This window comes from Chiloscyllium punctatum, chromosome 18, assembly GCF_047496795.1.
Source record: "Chiloscyllium punctatum isolate Juve2018m chromosome 18, sChiPun1.3, whole genome shotgun sequence".
Taxonomy (NCBI): Eukaryota; Metazoa; Chordata; class Chondrichthyes; order Orectolobiformes; family Hemiscylliidae; genus Chiloscyllium; species Chiloscyllium punctatum.
The window spans coordinates 68,392,173-68,413,548 of record NC_092756.1 but is presented as its reverse complement, the minus strand read 5'-3'; the positions used below and the strand labels follow the sequence as shown (position 1 = coordinate 68,413,548).

The window sequence follows — 21,376 nt, the reverse complement described above, 5'->3', positions numbered from 1 at the left end:
TTGCTTTTATATTTTAGTTCTTTCGAGATGAATGACAACATTGTATTTGCCTTCCTAACTATTGACTCAACCTGCAAGTTTACTTTCAGTGAAATCTGGACCAGGACTCCCAAGTCCATTTGCAATTCAGATTTCTGAATTTTCTCCTGATTTAGAAAGTAGTCCATGCCTCTCTTCTTCCTACCACTGTGCATGACCTCGCACTTTCCTATGTTGTAGTTCATCTGCCACTTCTTTGTCCACTCTCCTAATCTGTCTAAATCTTTCTGCAGCCTCCCTGGCTCCTCAATACTACCTGCCCCTCCACCAATCTTTGTATTGTCTTTGTAGCCAGAATGCCCTCAGTTCATTCATCCAGATCATTTAATGTGTAAAGTGAAAAGTTGTGATCCCAACACTAACCTTTGTGGAACACCACTAGTCACCAGCTTTCTTCCTGAGAAGGACCCTTTTATCCCCACTCTCTGGCTGTCTGGCAGGAGGCAATCTCCCCTCCATGCTAGTACCTGGCCTCTAACACCATGGGCTTTATCTTACTCAGCAGCCTCCTGAGTAAGCTGCTTATTTGGGGCACATTATCAAAGGCCTCCTGGAAGTCCAAATAGATAGCATCCATTGGCTGTCCTTGCCCTTTTTAGCTATTCAGTCGATAAATAGATTGACAAAACTTTAATAAGCTTGTCAAACAGAATTTCCCTGGCCTAAAACTGTGACTTAACAATGCACTAAGAAAATCAAAGTATGAATACACAAAGACGTCCTTTACAAGAGGTGGGTTGATGATTAATTGAAAACTAACTAACCTAATTGTTTCTACCCCCTTTGTTTTTTAAAAAAAATCACATTTACTAACTTCAAATCTGTTGAAACCTTGTCAGAATATAGCAAATTTTGTAAGATCTTTTGAGTGCATGTACTATCTCTGCAGACATTTCTTTAAGAACTCTAGGGCATAGACTATCTGGACCTGGATTTGTTGGTATTTTAGTTCAAGTTTCTTCAATGCTTTTTCTCATTTGACAATGTTTAGGTTGTGCAGTCTTATTTGCCCTTGTATTTCTGATGGGCAATTGATATGGTACCTACCATCATAGTAGAAGGCATTTTTTTCATTGTCTCTTCTATTTCCTTTAATTATCACTGAAACAACCAGTGGTGGAAATCACCAGTGGGTCGGGCAGCATCTGTGGTGAGAGCAAGCCAGTGTTTCCAGTCTAGATGATTCTTCAGAGCTGTGACCTTCACCATTTGTTGTTTTCAGTATAGATACCAGCATCTGCAGTAATTTGCTCCTCCTCATCTATCATGCCTGTTTTCATCTCTAAGTTGCATCCTTTATCTTTTTTAAAGCTGTTTTTGTATTCCTTGCTAGTTTACTCACTCTCACTCTATATTTATTCCCTTTTTTATCAATGTTTGGTGCCGTTTGGGTTTTAAACCACTCCTAGTCCTCTGAATTGTGACTATTTGCAATATTATAAACTGCCTCTTTTAATCTGATCTTATTCTTTTAGTAACGCACAGATGAAGCTTGTGTGGTACGTTATTGTTTCTTAATGGAATAAGTTGAGCATTTTTGAATTGTTTCTTTAAATGTTTCTTCTTATTTACTACATTTTCACTCTATTTACCAAGGTCAACCCTAGCCAGTTACACTCTCATACCGAACTAACCTTAATGTTCTTATTAGTGATTAAGAGTGTGGGCACTTTCAAATCCTAACCTTTTTTATTCCTTCACATCCAGAGTTCTCCTGAGCTGATTCCACCGTTGTCTTTCTGGGAACATATTTAATCTGTCCTCTTGCCATTTTCCCCATGGTTGCTTCCCATGACTCTGACAAAGTAGCTGCCCTCTGTCTATGGACCAGATTGTATTTTGTCTTCACCTTTCCTCAGTTCAGTATTTTCATCCCCAGCCCTTCATCTGTTCCCATAACAACCCAAAGCTTAACTGAGTGATGGTCATAATCTCCAAAATGCCCCTGCCCTGATGTACCTTCCACCTGCTTGGACTCCTTTCTGAATATTAAATTCAGAATTGCCCTTCCCTCATTGGGCTTTCTATGCACACGGCTAATAAATGCAGCTTAAGAATTTTGTTTGCTTTCTAACTTGCACAGTAAAACTATCCCAGTTAATATATGGGTACATAAAACCCCATCCTATTTCTGCCTCACATTTCTTTGAAACATTTGATTCTCTAACTCCCTGACTCTTTTGGGGCTGTGATGCACACCAATAACACGCCTGCCTCTGTGTTTCTTTAAGTCTACCCATACAGCCTTATTTGGTGATCCTTTTAAAGATGTTAACTCTTCTCACTGCTATAATTAATTCTTTGATCGGTATTGCAACCCCCCACTCTCCAGTCTTGTTCAAACACCAGAAATATTGAACTGCCAGTCCTTCCTGTCTTTCAACCAAGTCTTGGTCATAGCTATGATATCATCCTTCCATGTGCCTATCTGTGCTCTTGGCTCATTCTGTATTATTCCTCAGGACTCTTGCATTAAAATATGTTCCATTTAGCCTTGCTAAACTCACTACTTTTCTGTCTTCCAGACTCACTCATTCACTTGCTCAACTTCTAATACCATCTTGGCTTCTGTCTCTCCTCTGAGGTACTTCTCAGGATGCATGTCCTTGCCAATCTAGTTTAAATCCATCCCAACAGCAGCAGCCAAACCCCCACCCCACCACCACTGCATTCCTGGTCAGATGCAAGATGTCCATCTTGTACAGGTCCCAGCTCCACAAAAATAATCCCAATGTCCCTGGAATCTCAGCTTGCACCATCTCCTCAAGCCATGCGTTCATCTGCTCGCTCTTACTATTGTATGTATGACTGTATTAATCTGAACTTTTACTATGTTTGAAGTCTTGCTTTTCAATTTCCTACTTAACTTCCTAAAGTCTGTTTTGTGGTTTCTCATTTTCTCTCTTCCTATATCATTGGTCATATGGTTACGTAGAATTTAATTTTATTAACAATTACATTACAATCACTATTTCTGAGCAGATCTGTGGGATTACTTTGAACTGCCTCATTATGAAACACTAGCTTTAAAATGATGTATTCTTAGTTGGCTCCAGAACGTGTTGCTTGGGGAAGTGTCACAAAAGAATTCTCCGAGTCATCTTCCAGGCACCTTTGCACAATTGGCCTAGTCTATATCAAGATTCATGTTTCCCCTATACTATAACACTACCTGTGTTCTAATCTCAAATTTGTGATTTGATGATTTGTCCAACAGTACAACTACTGTAAGGGGGCCTATTAAAGTGGTCCCACCAGCATTTCTGACTCTTGCTTTTCCTGATTTTTGCTTTCACGCTTTCTATTTCTAGACTTGCAAGTCAAAATTGTCTTTCATTAATGTCACCCTTTCCATCAAGGCTACTTTCATTGTTGCCAACCAGATACAATGATATTGAGACTGTTAAAAATCACACAACACCAGGATTATAGTCCAACAGGTTTATTGGAAGCACTAGCTTTCACAGCGCTCCGAAAGCTAGTGCTTCCAGTTCAATCTGTTGGACTATAACCTGGTTTTGTGTGATCTTTAACTTTGTATGCCCCAGTCCAACATCAGCATCTCCAAATCATAATGAGACTGAGCATTTAGAGTACTGATCAACCAATAGTGTAATATTGAGTAAAGCCAGAACCAATATTTAGTGTGGTCTATGCTGCATCTTCCTCAGAGCTTGTTTTACATTCTCTGCTTCTTGAACTAGTGTCTTAGTGACACTTGAGTTCTGCCACGTTTTTGTGTAACTCAGACTCAGGAAGCACCTGTGGAAAGCCCACTGATGTAACATTGCATCTGCAGTTCTTGGCCACAGAGGAAGTGGTGGAGGCGGGTACAATTACAACATTTAAAAGGCACCCAAATGGTGCATGAATAGGAAGGGTTTAGAGGGATATGGGCCAAATGCTGGCAATTAGGACTAGATTAGGTTAGGATATCTGGTTGGCGCAGATGAGTTCAGCTGGCGGCTCTGTTTCTATGCTTTATGACTGTGTAACATCACACAATCTCTAGTTCACTGGGCACATGATACTAATGAATGTGTACTTGGTTTCATGCACCAATCTATTGGCCCTCTTGTTATGATTCCGGCTGATGTTAATAGTGTACAAGTCAGATGTTGGAGTGAAACCTGGCTTTTGTAACACGAATGTCATTCCATTAGACAATAGGGAAGGTTAGAAAGAATTTGTTACAGACATCAGGTGAGGATTCAAATTCACATTATTCCTTTTATTTAAGCATATCCTTGCAAGCACTCATATCAGAAAAGAGTTACCATGTCTCAACACTAAGGTTCAGACTCAAACTCTGGGTCGGTGTGGACTTGATGGGCCAAATGGCCACCTTCCTTATTGTAGGGGTTCTATGATTCAAACTGGTATTCATCTGGTATTCAGCTATTCATTGAATTTTGGGAAATTGTCTGTGCAGTCACTGGATATAATTTTTCTTAAGCTGACTCCTAAAGTGAGCCATTCACTGAATCCACTGTTACTTCAATTTCAGAACATTTCCATGTGTTCCCTAAACATAGAACATAGAACATAGAACAATACAGCACAGAACAGGCCCTTCGGCCCACGATGTTGTGCTGAACTTCTATCCTAGATTAAGCACCCATCCATGTACCTATCCAAATGCCGCTTAAAGGTCGCCAATGAATCTGACTCTACCACTCCCTCGGGCAGCGCATTCCATGCCCCCACCACTCTCTGGGTAAAGAACCCACCCCTGACATCTCCCCTATACCTTCCACCCTTCACCTTAAATTTATGTCCCCTTGTAACACTCTGTTGTACCCGGGGAAAAAGTTTCTGACTGTCTACTCTATCTATTCCTCTGATCATCTTATAAACCTCTATCAAGTCACCCCTCATCCTTCGCCGTTCCAACGAGAAAAGGCCGAGAACTCTCAACCTATCCTCGTATGACCTACTCTCCATTCCAGGCAACATCCTGGTAAATCTTCTCTGCACCCTCTCCAAAGCTTCCACATCTTTCCTAAAGTGAGGCGACCAGAACTGCACACAGTACTCCAAATGTGGCCTAACCAAAGTCCTGTACAGCTGCAACATCACCTCACGACTCTTGAATTCAATCCCTCTGCTAATGAACGATAATACTCCATAGGCCTTCTTACAAACTCTATCCACCTGAGTGGCAACCTTCAAAGATCTATGTACATAGACCCCAAGATCCCTCTGTTCCTCCACCTGACCAAGAACCCTACCATTAACCCTGTATTCCGCATTCTTATTTGTTCTTCCAAAATGGACAACCTCACACTTGGCAGGGTTGAACTCCATCTGCCACTCCTCAGCCCAGCTCTGCATCATATCTAAGTCCCTCTGCAGCCGACAACAGCCCTCCTCACTGTCCACAACTCCACCTATCTTTGTATCATCTGCAAATTTACTGACCCACCCTTCGACTCCCTCCTCTAAGTCATTAATAAAAAGCCGTCCTTCACTGTCTCATGATCTGCACACTGACTGTTTCCTCTGGATTGTTCTGTTTCTGTGTGTTCCTGGACTCATTGCTACGCAACAATATTTTTAATAATGTATGGAACAGTTAAACCACAGTCCAGCTCAAGACAAAGTTGGTAAAACCTCAAAAATTCATGCAAAGAACACAGACCTTCAGCCTCCTTGGAACCACAGCCTCAAGCTCTCAAATGAAATTCTAAAAATACCTTCCCTTAACCCACAAAATACAAAATAGGAATTGAAGTTGTACATCGTGAATACACTGTAACAACAACACACTGACCCATAGGTTGCATGGGACTGCAAATACCTACTTGTATGTCTAGTGTCTCATTGTTTGCAGGTTTCTGTTGTTTGAGATAAACTCTTCTTGTAGAGATTCAGGAAGGCAGGGACAACCGATGAACAGAAATATTGCGCAGTTAAATTCTTTAAAATAAGTAGCATATTTTCTTCAGTAATAACAATAGCTAGAAATACTCAGCAGACAGCATCTGTGGAGAGACAGTTATGGTTTTAGGCTGAGGGTCTTTACAGTTTTGAATTTATCCAATCTTTTGCGCTTTTATTACATATTTCCAGCACCTGCCATATATTTTGTTTTTTTTAATAGTTTTTTTTGCATGCATTGTTAGTGTAAGTAACAGCTCGCGTGTAGTTTAGCAGGTTGTCACACATCCTGAGGTCTGACTTGTCTGAGATCTTATCTGTTATTGATACCAGTTGCTACTGTCTTCCTTTTTGGTGTCAGTGTGTAGGCTAACAGCATACAGTGTAAAACAGTGCTTGAGGTAGTACTTCGATGTAATGCTAGAGCTTATAATGGCTTTTACAGGCATCCCTGGCAAGAATCAATTTTTTTTATTATTCAGTTAAGATGAAAGGATTACAGTCAGGAGCTATAGAATTTTCAAAAAGTGCTCTGGCAACAGGAGTGAATTGGAAAACTCTGTCCTGTTGTGTTTATATCCTGAAACCCAGTTATTCAAAAGAATATTGACATTCCTGGAGGGTATAGGTCTGGAGAGAAATAGAACTTGGGGAGGGAAAGAGGGATGATGGACTGCCTAAGGGTTGGGATCAATACCGCAAGAGGGAAAGTTGGGGTTAGTACTGAAAGCAGGAAGGACAGGGACTGAGGATTAGGGTCAGGGCTAGTGCTGAGAGAACAATAGTCCCTGTCTATGTTTGGAGTTTCGTCCTGATGTGCATAGAGCTAGACAATGCCATCTGAAGGGAGGGCGCTGATTGGTGGAAAAAGCTATTGGCCAATGTCTCGTTGCAATTGGCTGTTGTAATCCTGGCTGGCATTACACTTGTGTAATGTTTCAGCAATGGGGTACTTCCACATTGAAGAGAATGTAGAGGACAGCAACAAGAATAGATCTTTGACTTGACAAGAACATAAGTAAAATAAATAGGTGTAGACCTTTTGCCACCTGGAGCCTAGTTAGAAAGTCAACACAATCACAGCTGCCGTTTCACACCCACTCCCCATATTCTGCAATTCCCTGAGGCAACAAACTCTAATCTCTCTGAGCCATAAATCTACTCCATGATGGAGCATTCATAGCTCTTTGGGGAGAGAATTCCAAAAGATTCACAACCCTCTAAATAAAGACATTTCTCCTCTTCTCAATCCTAAATAATTGTACCTCTTATTCGAAGTCTCTGACCAAGATTCTAATTCCTTCGCTAGTTGTAACAAACTTGCCTATTTCTACTCTAATACAGATGCCTGCTCTTGTTAGGTAATGTACAGTTGTGACAGCGGCATTTGATGCTGTTTGTACTCTGAGCTTGTGGTGAGGGAGTGACTGGCAACCGCTGGCCTTGCGGCCCCTCTTCACCGAAGCCGCCGGCCTTGTATTTCAAACTGTCTCCAAAGTGAGGAGTGCCTCCAGAAACTGCTGCTGATGTAACCAGTGCTTTTGATGTTGCAATGACAGTTCCTGACACTCTCTCTTGTTTTCTCATTTTTCTTCTGTATTACTCAAACTGCAGGTCTGATTGGAGGAGTAAAAAAAAGCATAACCAGTCTCCATCTGAGGTTGGGAGTGGAAATTATTGATTTGAGATGCTCCGTAATGAGGATCTTTAAGTCTATTGATAAACACAGCTGCTAGATTTATTAGCGTGATGCTTTAAAAAAAAAACACAATTTACTCATTATCTCCAATACAGAACCAAAGTTGCACCCAATTACTAATGTCAATACATAACATGCATTGCACTGAGTCCCCAACAGTACTATACCCCAGTGTTATACAGACAGGCCTGTTCCCACTAGTACCTTGTCCCAGTGCTCTACAGAGACAGACCTGTCCCCACCAGTACTGCGTCCCAGTGCTACACAGTGACGGGCCTGTTCTCACTAGTACCTCGTCCCAGTGCTTATACAGAGACCGGCCTGTCCCCACCCATATTGCGTCCCAGTGCCATACAGTGACAGTCCTTATTCTGTGTCCGTGCCAGTGTTAATGGATTGTGTTTCTGCTTTGGTTTTAGTTTGAGTTACCGAACCTTTTTGTGAGAATTTCCAAACCCTCCGAGGATGTCGAGGCGTAGCACACGTCTTAAAACAAGTGGTTATTATCAAGATGATGATGATGCCTCAAGTAGCAGTGGTGGATCTGTTGCCGGAAGTGTTGTGTCCTACAAAGAGAGCTCTGTCAGGTGGGTCTCACTACTTAAAATGCGCCCTCTACTCCTAACTCGAGGCATCAGGCATTCCCAGAAACTGTTTATTGCCCAATTGTACTTATTCAACACTCTCTTCAGTCTGGCGAAGCAGAATGAAACAAATGCAAACTATATACCATCTTTGCTGCTGTAAAATTATCTCTAATTGAAGAGATTTAGTGACAACTTGTGAATCCTGTGCTCCTCAGTGAGGGGTATATTAGCTGAGATCACAAACCCTCTCTGCTGCCATCATGTCCTGAACCCTCACCTTCTGTACTAGGCCGAGGGATATTACAACTATGTAAAGGGATTCAATGCTGGCCTGGCAATATGAAGAAAAGGTGCCACTTAACATATTGGAATGGCCCATGATTTGGCAATAATAGTGATACTACTGCTCTTAATATTCTAGGCATAGAAAATCCTAGATAATTTAGAATGTAGAATCAGGTCATTTGTCCCTGCCAGTCAATGAAAAGCTCATTAACCTCTTCCACCTTCATGCACTAAAGCCATAGACCAGCATTTCATGACACTTCAATACGCATTCAAACCTTTTAAACGTGGTAAGAGTTTCTGCCCCTACCATCCTTTCAAGCAATGAGTGCCAGATCTCAACCACCCTGTGTATGGAAAAAAAAATCCTCTCCCATTGATCTTTCGACCAATCTCTTTTTTTTAAATCAAGAGATTAATCCTCTGCTAAGGTAAGTAGGTTGTTTGTAATTATTTTATCAATGCCATATGTAATTCTAATCCATGGAAAACAAACCCAGCTTATCATATCTATCCTCCATACATGTTGTTCAGTCCTGACAACCTCTTTCTAAGTCCCTCTGCACTATCTCCAGTTTAATCATTCCTTTCCTGTAAAGTGGTGACCAGAACTACACACTACTCCAGCTGTGGTACAGTTACTGTTGTGTACAGCATATCCTCCCTGTTCTTATATTCTGTACCGTGGCTAACAATAGAAAGAATGCATGCCTTTTCAACTTATCCTACTTTAAAAGATCTCTGGACATAAACTCCATGGTCCCTGAAACAACTCCAGAGGCTGATGTTCCGTAAAAACAGACCCCTTTATTTACAGATGGGGGGTCCATGACACTGATCCCATTTTCTTAGAGCCAGCTACTGTTTTGTTTTCTCTTTAGTGGGTGGCACAGGCTCTTTAGTGGTAAATCTTCTTCTGTTTTTTTTTTAAAAGAAAACCCACATTACCACCTAACAGTGACAATGCCTATTTTCCCCAGCACCCATGTCTGTGTGTGTGCAGGTATGAGACAGTGAAAGACAAGTGCATAAATATTTTAAATCCTTTTCCATCACCAGGAAGAAAAGAAAACACCTGAGGGGCCAGTGACAAGTCGTGCCCTCCCTAACACAGGGCAATGCTGTGACACTCCTGTTCTTTTTTTCCTCCTTTTTTTTTAAACTTATGTTCCCCCACATTATCACCTCCCCAGCACCCATGTCGCGTGTGTGTAGGGGTCGGACACAGTGAAGAACAACAAGCGTGTAAATCTTTATTTACATTCCACCACCAGGAAGAAAGGAAACACCCGAGTGGCCAGTGACGAGCAGTGCCCTTCTCGAGAGAGGGCAATGCTGCACGATCAAAAAGTGAAGGGGAGGGCAGGGATTAAGTCAAAATAGAGTTGGAGGGACAAGTAAGACACTCCACTCCCTGCAGTGCCCATCTTTCCCTGAAAATCTCATGGGTGTTGGTGGACACCGCGTGCTCCTTCTCCAGGGACACCTGGGCTCCATCGTAACCGCGGAAGAGAGGCAGGAAATTGGCCGTAACAACCCCCTCCAAGGCCTGCTGCCTGGACCTGTTTATGGCCAGTTTGGCCAGGCCCAGGAGCAGACCATGAGGAGGTCCTCTGACCTACCCTTCTCCCTCTACACCATGTAGGGCTGATGTGTGACCTAAAACAGAGGAGAAGGTTTTAGCAAGTTTTGAGAAGGTTTGTAGCTCAGATGGAGTTTTGGATGTAGGTTTGCTCGCTGAGCTGGAAGGTATATAATAAAAATACCATGCAAAGACTGTAACAAACACTACATTGGACAAACAGGCAGAAAACTAACCACCAGGATACGTGAACATTAACCAGTCACAAAAAGACATGACCCTCTCTCACTAGTATCCTTACTACAGATAAGGAAGGACATCACTTTGACTGGGACAACATATCCATCCTAGGACAAGCCAAACAAAGACACGCACAAGAATTCCTAGAAGCATGGCATTCTAACCAGAGCTCTTATCAACAAACACATTGAGTTAGACCCCATCTACCACCCCCTGAGAAAAGGAACAAGTGGCTTCACCACAGGAAATGACATCACCAACCCAAAGAAACCCAAACTTATAAGTAGAAAGCAGGAATTTTCAGCATTGCTTCGCCTGAGGCCCACTGAAGATGTTACCTAGTAGGGTAATGAAATGTCTGGAAATGAACCTTCCAGCTCAACGAGCAAACCTACATCCAAAAGAGGAGAAGGTTTTTAAGAAAATCAGAGTGCAAATACCCACACCCAATATATACATAGTCCACGCACTCCACAGCACCACAGAACAAGCAGTTGGGCTGGGAGTCCATGAACCACTGCAATCTGCAGTTGCAGGGGACACTCCTGGTTTTTTTTTTTCGCAAACAACAAGTGTGTAAATCTTTATTTATATTTCACTGCCAGGAAGAAAGGAAACACCCGTGTGGCCAGTGACTAGCAGTGCCCTTCTCAGAGGGCAATGCTGCTTGATCAAACAGTAAAGAGGGGGGCAGGGATTAAATAATCCAGTTCACTCCCTGTGGTGCCCACCTGTGATGGCCCATGTATATGTTCAGGACCATCGCACCTACCCGAGTTTTACACATTACTGGATCTGACCACACTACCACCATGCTCCTTACCAATGCAGGGCCATTCCTGTGGTTCCTATACCAAACTTCACCTGCTGCAGTGAATGGTGTCTCTTGCTTAGTGGGGTCTTGTGTCTGGTATTGGCATTCCTCATGCCACTTCACTTTCCCCAACCATGCCTCCACCTGCCCCCCCCCCCCCCCCCTACCCCACCCCACCAAGTGTAGGAAGATCAGACATAACCTTGTGTGGAGTGTTCTGTCTATTAGCAATTCTGCTGGAACTGACCATGGCAGTGCAGGAAGGGTGGTCATATAATCAAATAGGAACCAGGGCAGTCTGGTATAAAACTGTGAAGCTGTAGGCTGTTTCTTTAAGCCTGCTTTCAAAGTTTGGACTGCTCTTTCAACCAGACCATTGGATGATGGATGGTAAGGAGCTTTCTAAAATGTTGAATACCGTTTAACTTTAGGAAATGCTCAAACTCCCTGCTGATAAACGATGGCCAACACTTCCGTGGCCAACACTTCCAGGAGTCCATGCACTGCAAAAGATGTTCAGTTTTTCAATCATCATCCCACTGTTTGATGATTGAACTCTCTGCATACCCATCCATTTAGAGTGGGTGCCCACAGTGACTAAGAATCTTGAGCCCATGAAAGGACCTGCATAGTCAACATGTAACTGAGTCCAGCATTTACCTGACCATTTCCATGAATGTGAGGAAACTGCTGGGGGGTAAGTGTCCTTGTTGGCACTCAGGGCACAGCCTCACCCACGCAGCTTTGTCTGCATCCAAGCCTAGCCACCAAATGTAACTTCTTGCCAACATTTTCAGTTTGGAAATCCCTGGATGACCCTGAAGGAGTCCAGTCAGTGCCTGGCAGAGACCTCTGTGCAGGACAGTCACTCTTGCTCTACTGAAATCTGGTCTCTCTGGGTCCAATAAAGTTTGTTCTGGTTGTGGTGGCCTTTTTCACTTTTTCCAGGATTGTACCTTTCTGCGTGCAAAGTCTGATAACTAGAAGGGTGTCCAGAAAATTTAGAACTATTATGGACTCTCCCAGGGGCAGTGCCACTGGTGGTGTATCAGCTGGTAGAGGTGGCTAAATGCAATTACCACTTGGCCTCCCAGAAAGTGGTCCAACTTGTAACTATATGCACTTTTGTATTAGAGTCCATCACTGAATTCAGCCTTAAGCTATGGGTGGCACTGTCTTGCCCTCTTTAAGTAGACCTAGTAGGGGTTTGTGGTCTGTTACTATTACAAATTTATGTCTGTGAAGGTGCTGGTGGAATCTCCTGATTTCAAATAGAAGTGTCAAACCTTCCTTCTCAATCTAGGCATATTTTTGCTCTGCGTTAGCCAAAGTTCTGGATACATATGTTATTGGGTGTTCCTCGCCATTGGGCCACCGATGAGCAAATACTACCCCAATGCCATACAGTGAGGCATTGCTTGTCAATGCTAGATCTCGCTGGGATCATTATGTGACAACACCTTAACAGGATGAGAGCTGTTTTTTCACTTTGTTGAAAGCTATGGCTTGGCTACACGACCATTTCCAAGGCTGACCCTGTTTTATTTTAGAGTTGATACGAAGGTGCCAGGATGGAGGCCAGGTTATGAAAGACCTAAGCTTCAGTACAGACATGGGAGTCAGTGCGCTTTTGATTGCCCTCACTTTATGCCTTAATGTGTTACGTGGTCTGGTCGACTCTGCAGCCCAAGTAGGTCACTTGGAGTCCCTGGAACGCACATTGTTCCCTTCTCGGGTGTATACCCGCCAGGGAAAAATGTCTAAGGACTAGGTCTATGGACTAGGACTAGTCTACGGACTAAGTGCTCATTGTTCACCATTCCTATTATTAGCCCATCATCTAGAGTGGCAATCTGGGGTAGACCTTGTAAAATCTTTTCCATTGTCTGCTGAAAAATTGCACAGACTAACGATATCCCAAATGGCAGTGTTGTATATTGATACAAACCTGAATAGATATTGTATCATACTTCTGGGAATCCTTATCTAACCACAAATGCACATGGCTCATGTCCAGCTTTGTATATAAATCCTCTGTGTGAGGGATTGGATATTTATCCAGCTATGAAAAGCAGCTTACTGTTAGTTTAAAATTCCCCCAAAAAGCAAACCGATCTGGCAGGATTCTGAAGCATGATTGATGTTGCTCATTCTTCAAACTATGCTGACTTTATGATTCCTTTGCAATTCAGCCTCCTGATTTCTGCCTCTGCTTTTCCCCGTAAGGCCAATGGCACTGGGCAGACCTTGCAGAATCGTGGAATTGCTTTCTGGTCAACTTTGCAAGGTGGCCATGGCTCCTTTGTCCCTACATCATCCTGAAAAAACTCTGGGTATTTAATTAGGACTTTACTCCAGTAGCCACTTCCCAAAATGTTGAGCCAATCTCGGCAAATCCTCCTCAACTGATTTCCCCCCACCAATTTTGGGCCGGAGTCTTTGACTATAATCAGTGGAAGCCTTAATCTGTAAAAGTTCCCCAGTATAGGTTCTCTGTCTCGTTGAAGTTTTACACAGACTTAAGGGTTGGAGACCAGAGTGAATTTTGTTAAAGATTGGTGATCACTGATACAGCCATGTCATTTATCAACCTTCATGACAGCCATGTGATAAAGGTCTATAAGTTCTCTTATTCACTTTAGGTCCTAGTGGGATCCCTTTGCTGTCACAAGTCCGCATACTGGCAGCAACTACAATGGCTTGCCGGCCCAGATCCTGAAGAAAATTTTAACCATTTGGTCGAGGCATGGCTTTGTTTTGGGCTGACCTGGACTATGTCTGTTCAGAATACATCCCGAGTGAGGCTATGCAATTGCCTTCACTCCAGTGGTGTTCCCCAAGCTCCGTTGGACTTATGAGGGTGTGCACTTCCATTGGATTACCCTACAACTCATATATGCTCCATTTGTTGCATTTTCCAATTTTAAAGCCAGTTGTAGTGGCTGTTTGAAGTCCAGTTGGGCTTCAGCTAGTAGGCGCTTCTGCATGGTTACTCAATTAATCCCATGTACCAAATGGTGTCTCAGCATCTCATTAAGGGGTAAATCAAAGTCGTGCCTCTGCCAGTTCTCTTAATCTAGTCAAAAATCCCGATAGCATCTCAGATTTAAAGGAGACTTGGGGTTACACTATTCCTTAACTAAATCCATTCTTGAAAGGTTTTAGTATTTAGTGCCTTGGAAAGTTTAGTTCCTAATAACTGAGAAAGCTGCAGGTCCACAAGCTGTCAGGTGAAGTACTCTTTGTTTTTCATTTGCCCCATAAAAAATAATGCATTCTTTCCGTATATTAGGTCCAGTTTTTGATGGCAGAATTGAACCAGTTAAGCGTCCCTAATAACAACATGATGCCAGAACTGCTTTCCCCAACGCAAAGACTGTTGCGTGTGAATTTCTTTAGGAGTGTGCTTTTTTTTCTCGACACTGTAACAACTGCACAGAGGCCAGTATCCCATCACCAAGTCACCCTTTATTGACATGTGGAGAGTCTTTGGCCCTGCTCTTGCTCACAGAGTGACCAGATCCTCTGATATTCCTGTTTTATATCTGTCAGATAAGACTCCTTGAGTGGACCAGATTAACAGCCCTGATCAGGGCACTCCTATTCTGAGGTCTACCTGGCTGACCTTGTTATAATCACCACAATCGCTCTATTCCTGCACGTAATTTGGTATTCTCCCATGTATTGTGTATTCCCTTGCTTCATTGCATTTCCCAAAATGTATTACTTCACATTTACTGAATGAATTCCATTTCTTGTTTTCTGGCAAACTGACTAGATAATCCCCATCATTGTATGTAGCGCCCTTGCGATGGATGGACCCCTATGGAGCACTCATGAGGCTGAGCATGCCGGGGATAGCACGTTTAGTGAGCTGGTCACACCACCAGTAATCCTACACAGACAGATGAGTTGGGTGACCACCAGGAAGACGTGTAAGCGTGTGCAGGCAGTGCAGGAGTCCCCTGTGACCCTTTTTCCCCCCTCAGACAGGTGTGCAGTGTTGGGTACTGTTGAGGGGACTGGCCTCTCAGGAAAGTTGCATCAACAGCCAGATCAGTGGCAGCATAACTGGCACTGTTGTCCAGCAGGGAGGGTGGAAGTGTAGGCAAGCAGTAGTGATAGGAGATCCTATAGTCAGAGGTACAGGCATTTATGTGGCTGCACATGAGACTCTGAAAGAGGAGAGTGAGCAGTTGTGGTCCATGTTGATAGGCAGAAAGAAAGATGATGTCCTACAAAGACAGTTCAGGGAATTAAGTTGGAAATTGCAAAGCAGGATCTCTATGGTTGTAACCTTGAGAGTACTTGCTGTGTTACATGCCAATGTGGCTAGGAACAGGAAGTTAGTATGGTTAAATACTGACAGTACTTAAGAATTGATTGTAGGAGGGCTTCAGGTATGTGGATCGTTGGGCTGTCCATGGCAGGTGGGACCTATACAGGAAGGACGGTTGTACCTAAACTGGAAGGGCACCAATATCTTAGGGAGATTTGCTCATGCAACTTAAAAGGGTTCAAACTTGTGTGCTGTGGGGGACAGGGAGCCATAATGGTAGGTGAGCAGATAAAATAACCAAGGAGGAGCCAGAGACTAAGCTAAGAGGAAGAACCAACAGGGAGAGTTTACTGAACACAGCAGGACTGGTTGTGTGAGGTGCATTTGTTTTAATATGAGGAATTTCATAAATAAGGTAAATTAACTTCGAGCTTGGATGAATATATGTATAACTATGATGTAGCTATTACAGAGAATTGATTGAGAGTGTGGTGCTGGAAATGCACAGCAGGTCTGCGAGAGGGGTAAGGCTAACAGTTTAATATTCTGGGATTTATATGTTTCACGTCTGATACAGGGAAATGTAAAAGAGAGAGGTGAGTTGCAATACTGATTAGGGCGAATATCTCCTCTGTACTGAGGGATGGTTCATCCAGCAAGGGCAGATGGATAGAGCTCCAGAATAGGAAGAGTACAATCATTTTGAAATTGTATTACAGGCATCATAACAGTCAGGGGGGTGATAGAGGAACAGATAGGTCACCAGATCATGGAAAACAACAGGTGGGGTGGGGGTGGGGGTGGGGGTGGGGGGTGATTTTAACTTCCCTGATAGTGACTGGGAACCTAGGGGCTTGGATGGGGGTGAAATTGTTAGGTGTGTCCAGGACAGTTTATTTGAAACAATATGGAACTACTCCAATTAGGGAAGGATAGTACTAGACCAGATATTGGGGAATAATAAGCCTGGCCAGGTGAGGAGGAGCAGTTTGGGAACGGTGACCATAATTCTGTAAGTTGCTTATGGATAAGGATATGAGTCGTCCTCAGGTGGAAGTATTTAAACTGGGGGAAAGCTAACTACCACAATGTTGGACAGAAACTGGGGAATGTGGATTGGGGTGGCTGTTTGAGGGTAGACCCACATCTGTCATTTAGGAATCTTTTAAAAACCAGTTGATTCGAGTTCAGGACAAGCATGCTCCTGTGAAAATGAAGGATCAGGATGGCAAGGTTTAGGAATCTTGAGTGCAAGAGAAATTGAGTATGTAGTCAAAAAGAAAAGGGCGGCATACATGACGTTTAGAAAACTGAAGACAAGCAGCCTTCGAAGAATATAAAGATAGCAGGACAGAACTCAAACAAGGAATTAAGAGAGCTGAAAGGGGCCAGGATTTGTCTTTGGCAAACTGATAAGAGGAAAATCCCAAGGATTTACATATTTATATACATAGTAATGGAGTAAGGAGGGAGCTAGGGAAAGGGTAGGTGCACACAAGGACAAAGCGAATTTGTGTGGATCCAGAGGAAGTGGGTGAGGTCTTTAATAACTACCTTGCATTGATATTCAAAAAGGAGAAGGATATGTTGGATGGTGAGTTTCAGGAGGGGTATATTGATATAAAAAGGAGGTGGTATTGGGTGTTTTGGAAAGCATTATGTTGGCAGGCCCCCAAGACCTGATGAAATCCATCCCGAATGCTGAGGGTGGTAGGTGAGGGAATTACTTGGGCCCTGTGAAAAATCCTAACATCCTTCCTAGTCACAGGGAGATGTCCCAGAGGATTGGAGATTAGCCAATGTTGTTCCTTTTATTTAAGAAGGTCAACAGGGATAAGTTGGGAAGTTACAGACCAGGAAGCCTTACATCAGAGATAGGAAAGTAATTGGAGAAAATTCTTAGGGAGAGGATTTAGTTACATTTGGAAAAATATGGACTTATTAGCAATAGGCAGCACAACTCTGTGTAGGCAAGGTTGTGTCTTACAACCTTAATTGAATTTTTTTGAGGAAGTGATAAAGATTGAGGCCAGGGCAGGAGATATTAACTATACGAAGTTCAGTGAGATCTTTGAGAAGATCCCTCATAGCAGGCTGATACAAAAGGTGAAGTCACATGGGATCCACAGTAAGTTGGTAAGATGAATATCAAAGTAACTTAGTCATAGAAGACAGAGTAGTGGTGGAAGAATGCAAATCTGACTGGAGATCTGTTACCAGTGCTGTTCTATTGGGATCAGTGCTGGGACTCTAGTTGTAATTTATCAAAATGACTTTGAAGAGAATGTAGGTGGCTGCTGTATCGAACTTTAGTTAAGCTACATTTAAATATCAAATAATGTTCTGGTTGCCACACTACCAGAATAATGTGAAGGCTCTGGAGACGCCATAGAAACAGTTCACCAAGATGTTGCCTGGTTTTGGGGGTACTAGCTATGAGGAGAGTTTGAACAAACTCTGTTTGTTTTTTATTGAACATCAAAGGATGAGGGACGACTTGATAAAAGTTTATAAAATTTATAAGCAGCGTGGACAGTCGGAGTTTTTCTCAGGTTAGAAAGATCAGTTATTAGGGGATGTACGTTGAAGGTAAAAGGGAGTAAGTTCAAAGCAGATGTGAAAGGCAGGATTTTTGTTTTGCACAATGGGTGGCAAGTGTCGGGAATGCAATGCCAGAGGAGTTGGCGACGGCAGATACAATAGCAACATTTAAGAGGCATCTTGACAGATACATGAATAGGCAGGGAATAGCAGGACTGGGTAGAGGCCAAAGTTTAGAAATGCATCATGTGTTGGTGCAGTCTTAGTGGGCTGAAGGGCCTGTTCCTATGCCGTACTTGTTCTTCTTTGTATCAATGTACCTGATGCATTTGTTACAACATGGTGGTAAACCCTTCTGCTAATTAAACCCAAACACACAGAAAAGCTCACCTTACCTTGCCTTGTAATCTGTTAAAGTATGAGTGACAGAGAACTACCCAAAATTCCACTATTTAACAAAATATATCAATTGTATTCTTTAACTCTAAAGTGAATATTAAACAACAACTATTTACAACTCTCAGCCTCCTTTCTCTTAAATATTTGTTATCTACCTCCCACTTTATAACAATGTACTGATCCAATTAAATTTACAGCAACTCCGTTTTCAAAACCAGACAGCGGCTGTTTTCTCCGGTATCAATCTTCCTCTGTTTGTAGATCTCCATGGGTCATCTTTGGTCTTTTGCTGCAAAGATGTTTCATTCGAGAAAGATATCTTTGGTGGAGAGTGTAGTGAATAGCAGTCATTCAAATAGAAGATGGTTCTTTCTGGCTAACTGTCCAAAATGCCTGCTTTTTACACCCCAAACATCAGTTTGTCTTGTTGGTTCGATGTTGTCAAAACAGTAACATTCAAATTTGGCTTTTAGTATTTAAGGGCATACTTTAAACTGCTGTGAAAACAACTGGTATCTAGGTTACAGCCAAAATGTTACATCTTTCAGCACACTTTGTGACGTGACAGTTACAAGCCAGCTTTCACTCTCTCTTAAAGGTACAGTACACGCTTTCAACTTCATAACACATTCAAAGATTTTGAAGGAAGTGAGAGTAGCAATTGCAGAATCATTGGCCATAATCTTTCAGCCTTCCCTGGACTTGGGGAAGCTGTTGGAAGACCGGAAAATTGCCAACATTTACCATTGTTCAAGATAGGTTCTAAGGATAATGCCAACTGTTACAGACCGGTTATTTTATCTTTAATGGTTGGGAAACATCTAAAAACAATTATACAAGATAACTACTAATTCTATGTGGAACAAAGTGGATTGATTAGGAAGGGGAATTCCAAAAGGAAAATCGTATTTAACTAACTTGCTGGAGTTTTTTGAGGTGGTAACAAAGGGTCAATGAGGGTAATGCTATTGGTGTGCTATTTCCAGAAGGTGTTTGAGAGAGTGCCATAGAACAGATTTGTGAGGAAAGTTATAAATTATGAAATAAAAGGGACAGTAGCAACACTGATACAGAATTGGCTGAATAATAGACGATAGCGTATTGATCAATGGATATTTTTCAGGCTGGAGGATGGTTTGCAATGGAATTCCCCAGGTTTTGGAACCCTTGTTTTTCCTGAGCTATATTAATGATCTAGATCTTGGTGTGCAGGGGAAAATTTCAAAGTTCACAGGTGACACACAATATTGGATGAATTGTAAACTCTGAGGAGGACATTTTGGAACATTTCCTCAATGCTCCTAATAATAAACCTTTGCAGTATCCTTATTGTAGTCATTAGTTCTCATTCTGAAATTTGGCTAATTTAAGAGACTGCTTGAGTTCCAGATCTATTCAAAGGGCAGGATGTCCTCCAGATTTCTGGGCTAGCTTTCTTCCTCGCATGACCAAAATCAAATTAACAGACCATAAATTGTTCATATTTTATATGGGATTTGCCTTCTAGAGAAAATTGGCTGCTGCATTTACCTTCATACCAAATTTGATGAATTTTAAAATATATTTTAAGGAGGAATTTCTAGGTACTCTGTAAATATGTCTGTTTTTCAAAAGTCCAGGTACTGACCTAAGGGCTTAATGAACCTTTGTCTTTTTTTTAGGATATTCAAGAAAAAACCGAATGCTAAACGTTCAGGGCTCACGCCACGCAGTACTCCTGTGCCTAGCATGAAACGCTCAGTATCCAACAGCTCCGTGAATAGCCAGTGCAGCCTCGCCAGTCACATCAGCAGCGCTTCTATGCTAAACACCTCACTGGCTCAACAGATGAATAACGATTCTTACTGGCAGGAGCCTGAACCAGACCCTGAAGCCGAGCCTACTGGTACGTGTTCTGGGGACTAGTAACTGTTGAGGGGCCATTATAATTTGCTTCTGTCTATATTACATTGCAATTTTAATACCATGAGAAACTTTACAGCAGCTTCAACATCAGGTTCTAAGCTACAGTTCTTAACTATGAATAGACTCAGAACCATTTAATGATTCAGTGCAGCCAAAAGACATTCAATTCATTCAATTAATCCCAGTCCCCTGTTCATTGTCCAGAATCCTGCAATTATTTTGCCAATCTTAACCTTCAGCTATTAAAACTTCCCTTAACCTTCTCTAAAGAGCCTCCTTTAACCTTTTTCCCATCTTTGGTTTCTAAATCTGATTTTGAAGTTATGTTCTTTCACTTTTAGGTAGTGACTACTTTAAGACCACATTTCTCCCATGATGGAACCTGATTTATATATTTTTTTATCAATCATTTTTCAGGTGATATTTGGGAAATGGTGGTGGAAAATGGTGTGGTATTCCTGAAATGTAATGCCCAAGTTGTGAATGTGTAGAAAAACCTAGCTATACAATTTTAGATTTTGGGGCCACCTTTAACGAAACCCACCAGGTAGAAAATGTGTGGATTGGGGACTGACTGAAAGATGGGAGAGATTATGACCTCTGCTGTAATGATTTCCCTCCTTTCTGTTTAATAGAATAAGCTTTGATCCGTTATCTGTTAAAATATGTCCGTCCAACAGGTGGTGACCCACCTGGCTTCGAGGACAATTATGGGAGGCTGTCTGCAATGGTAAGGAGACCAAATGGCTACAAGAGCAGTACCCTGTCAGCTCCACCTTCCTCTGATATCTACACATCATCCACTTCTGGATACTCCTCTGAAGATGAGCAGCTGGGTAATTGGATGTTGAACAACTTTTCTTCTCTATTCCCCACATCCTGCCACCATCCACATTCCAACCCTGTATATTCCATTGATGAACTTCAGAAGGGTCACAACATGGAATCAAGCCATAATGTGGGCTTTGTAGATGAACTTGGTGTGGCGACAGGGTAAACTTTGTTGAGCTGGGGGGGGGGCAGGGTTATGTTTGGACTTTCTAAAGTGGTTAAAAGGATCTCCATGTGGATTTAGTGTAGGATTTGGGGAGGGAATTAGTACGAACTCACAGGATGTTAAGCATTG

General features: G+C 42.3%; 1 protein-coding gene across 5 annotated transcripts in view; it reads left to right on the top strand.

Moving 5' to 3' along the window:
• The window catches only part of LOC140489164 (SUN domain-containing protein 2-like), a 113,088-nt gene that overhangs the window by 21,046 nt on the left and 70,666 nt on the right, over positions 1-21,376 (top strand). For 4 of the 5 annotated variants that reach the window (XM_072588400.1, XM_072588398.1, XM_072588397.1 and 1 more), the window contains exons 3-5: positions 8,038-8,205; positions 20,007-20,230; positions 20,931-21,086. In XM_072588400.1, coding sequence (XP_072444501.1) covers positions 8,084-8,205; positions 20,007-20,230; positions 20,931-21,086 — 502 coding nt within the window. In that variant the 5' untranslated portion in view covers positions 8,038-8,083. The remainder of the gene's footprint in view (positions 1-8,037; positions 8,206-20,006; positions 20,231-20,930; positions 21,087-21,376) is intronic. The other variant, XM_072588402.1, reaches the window with a different exon arrangement.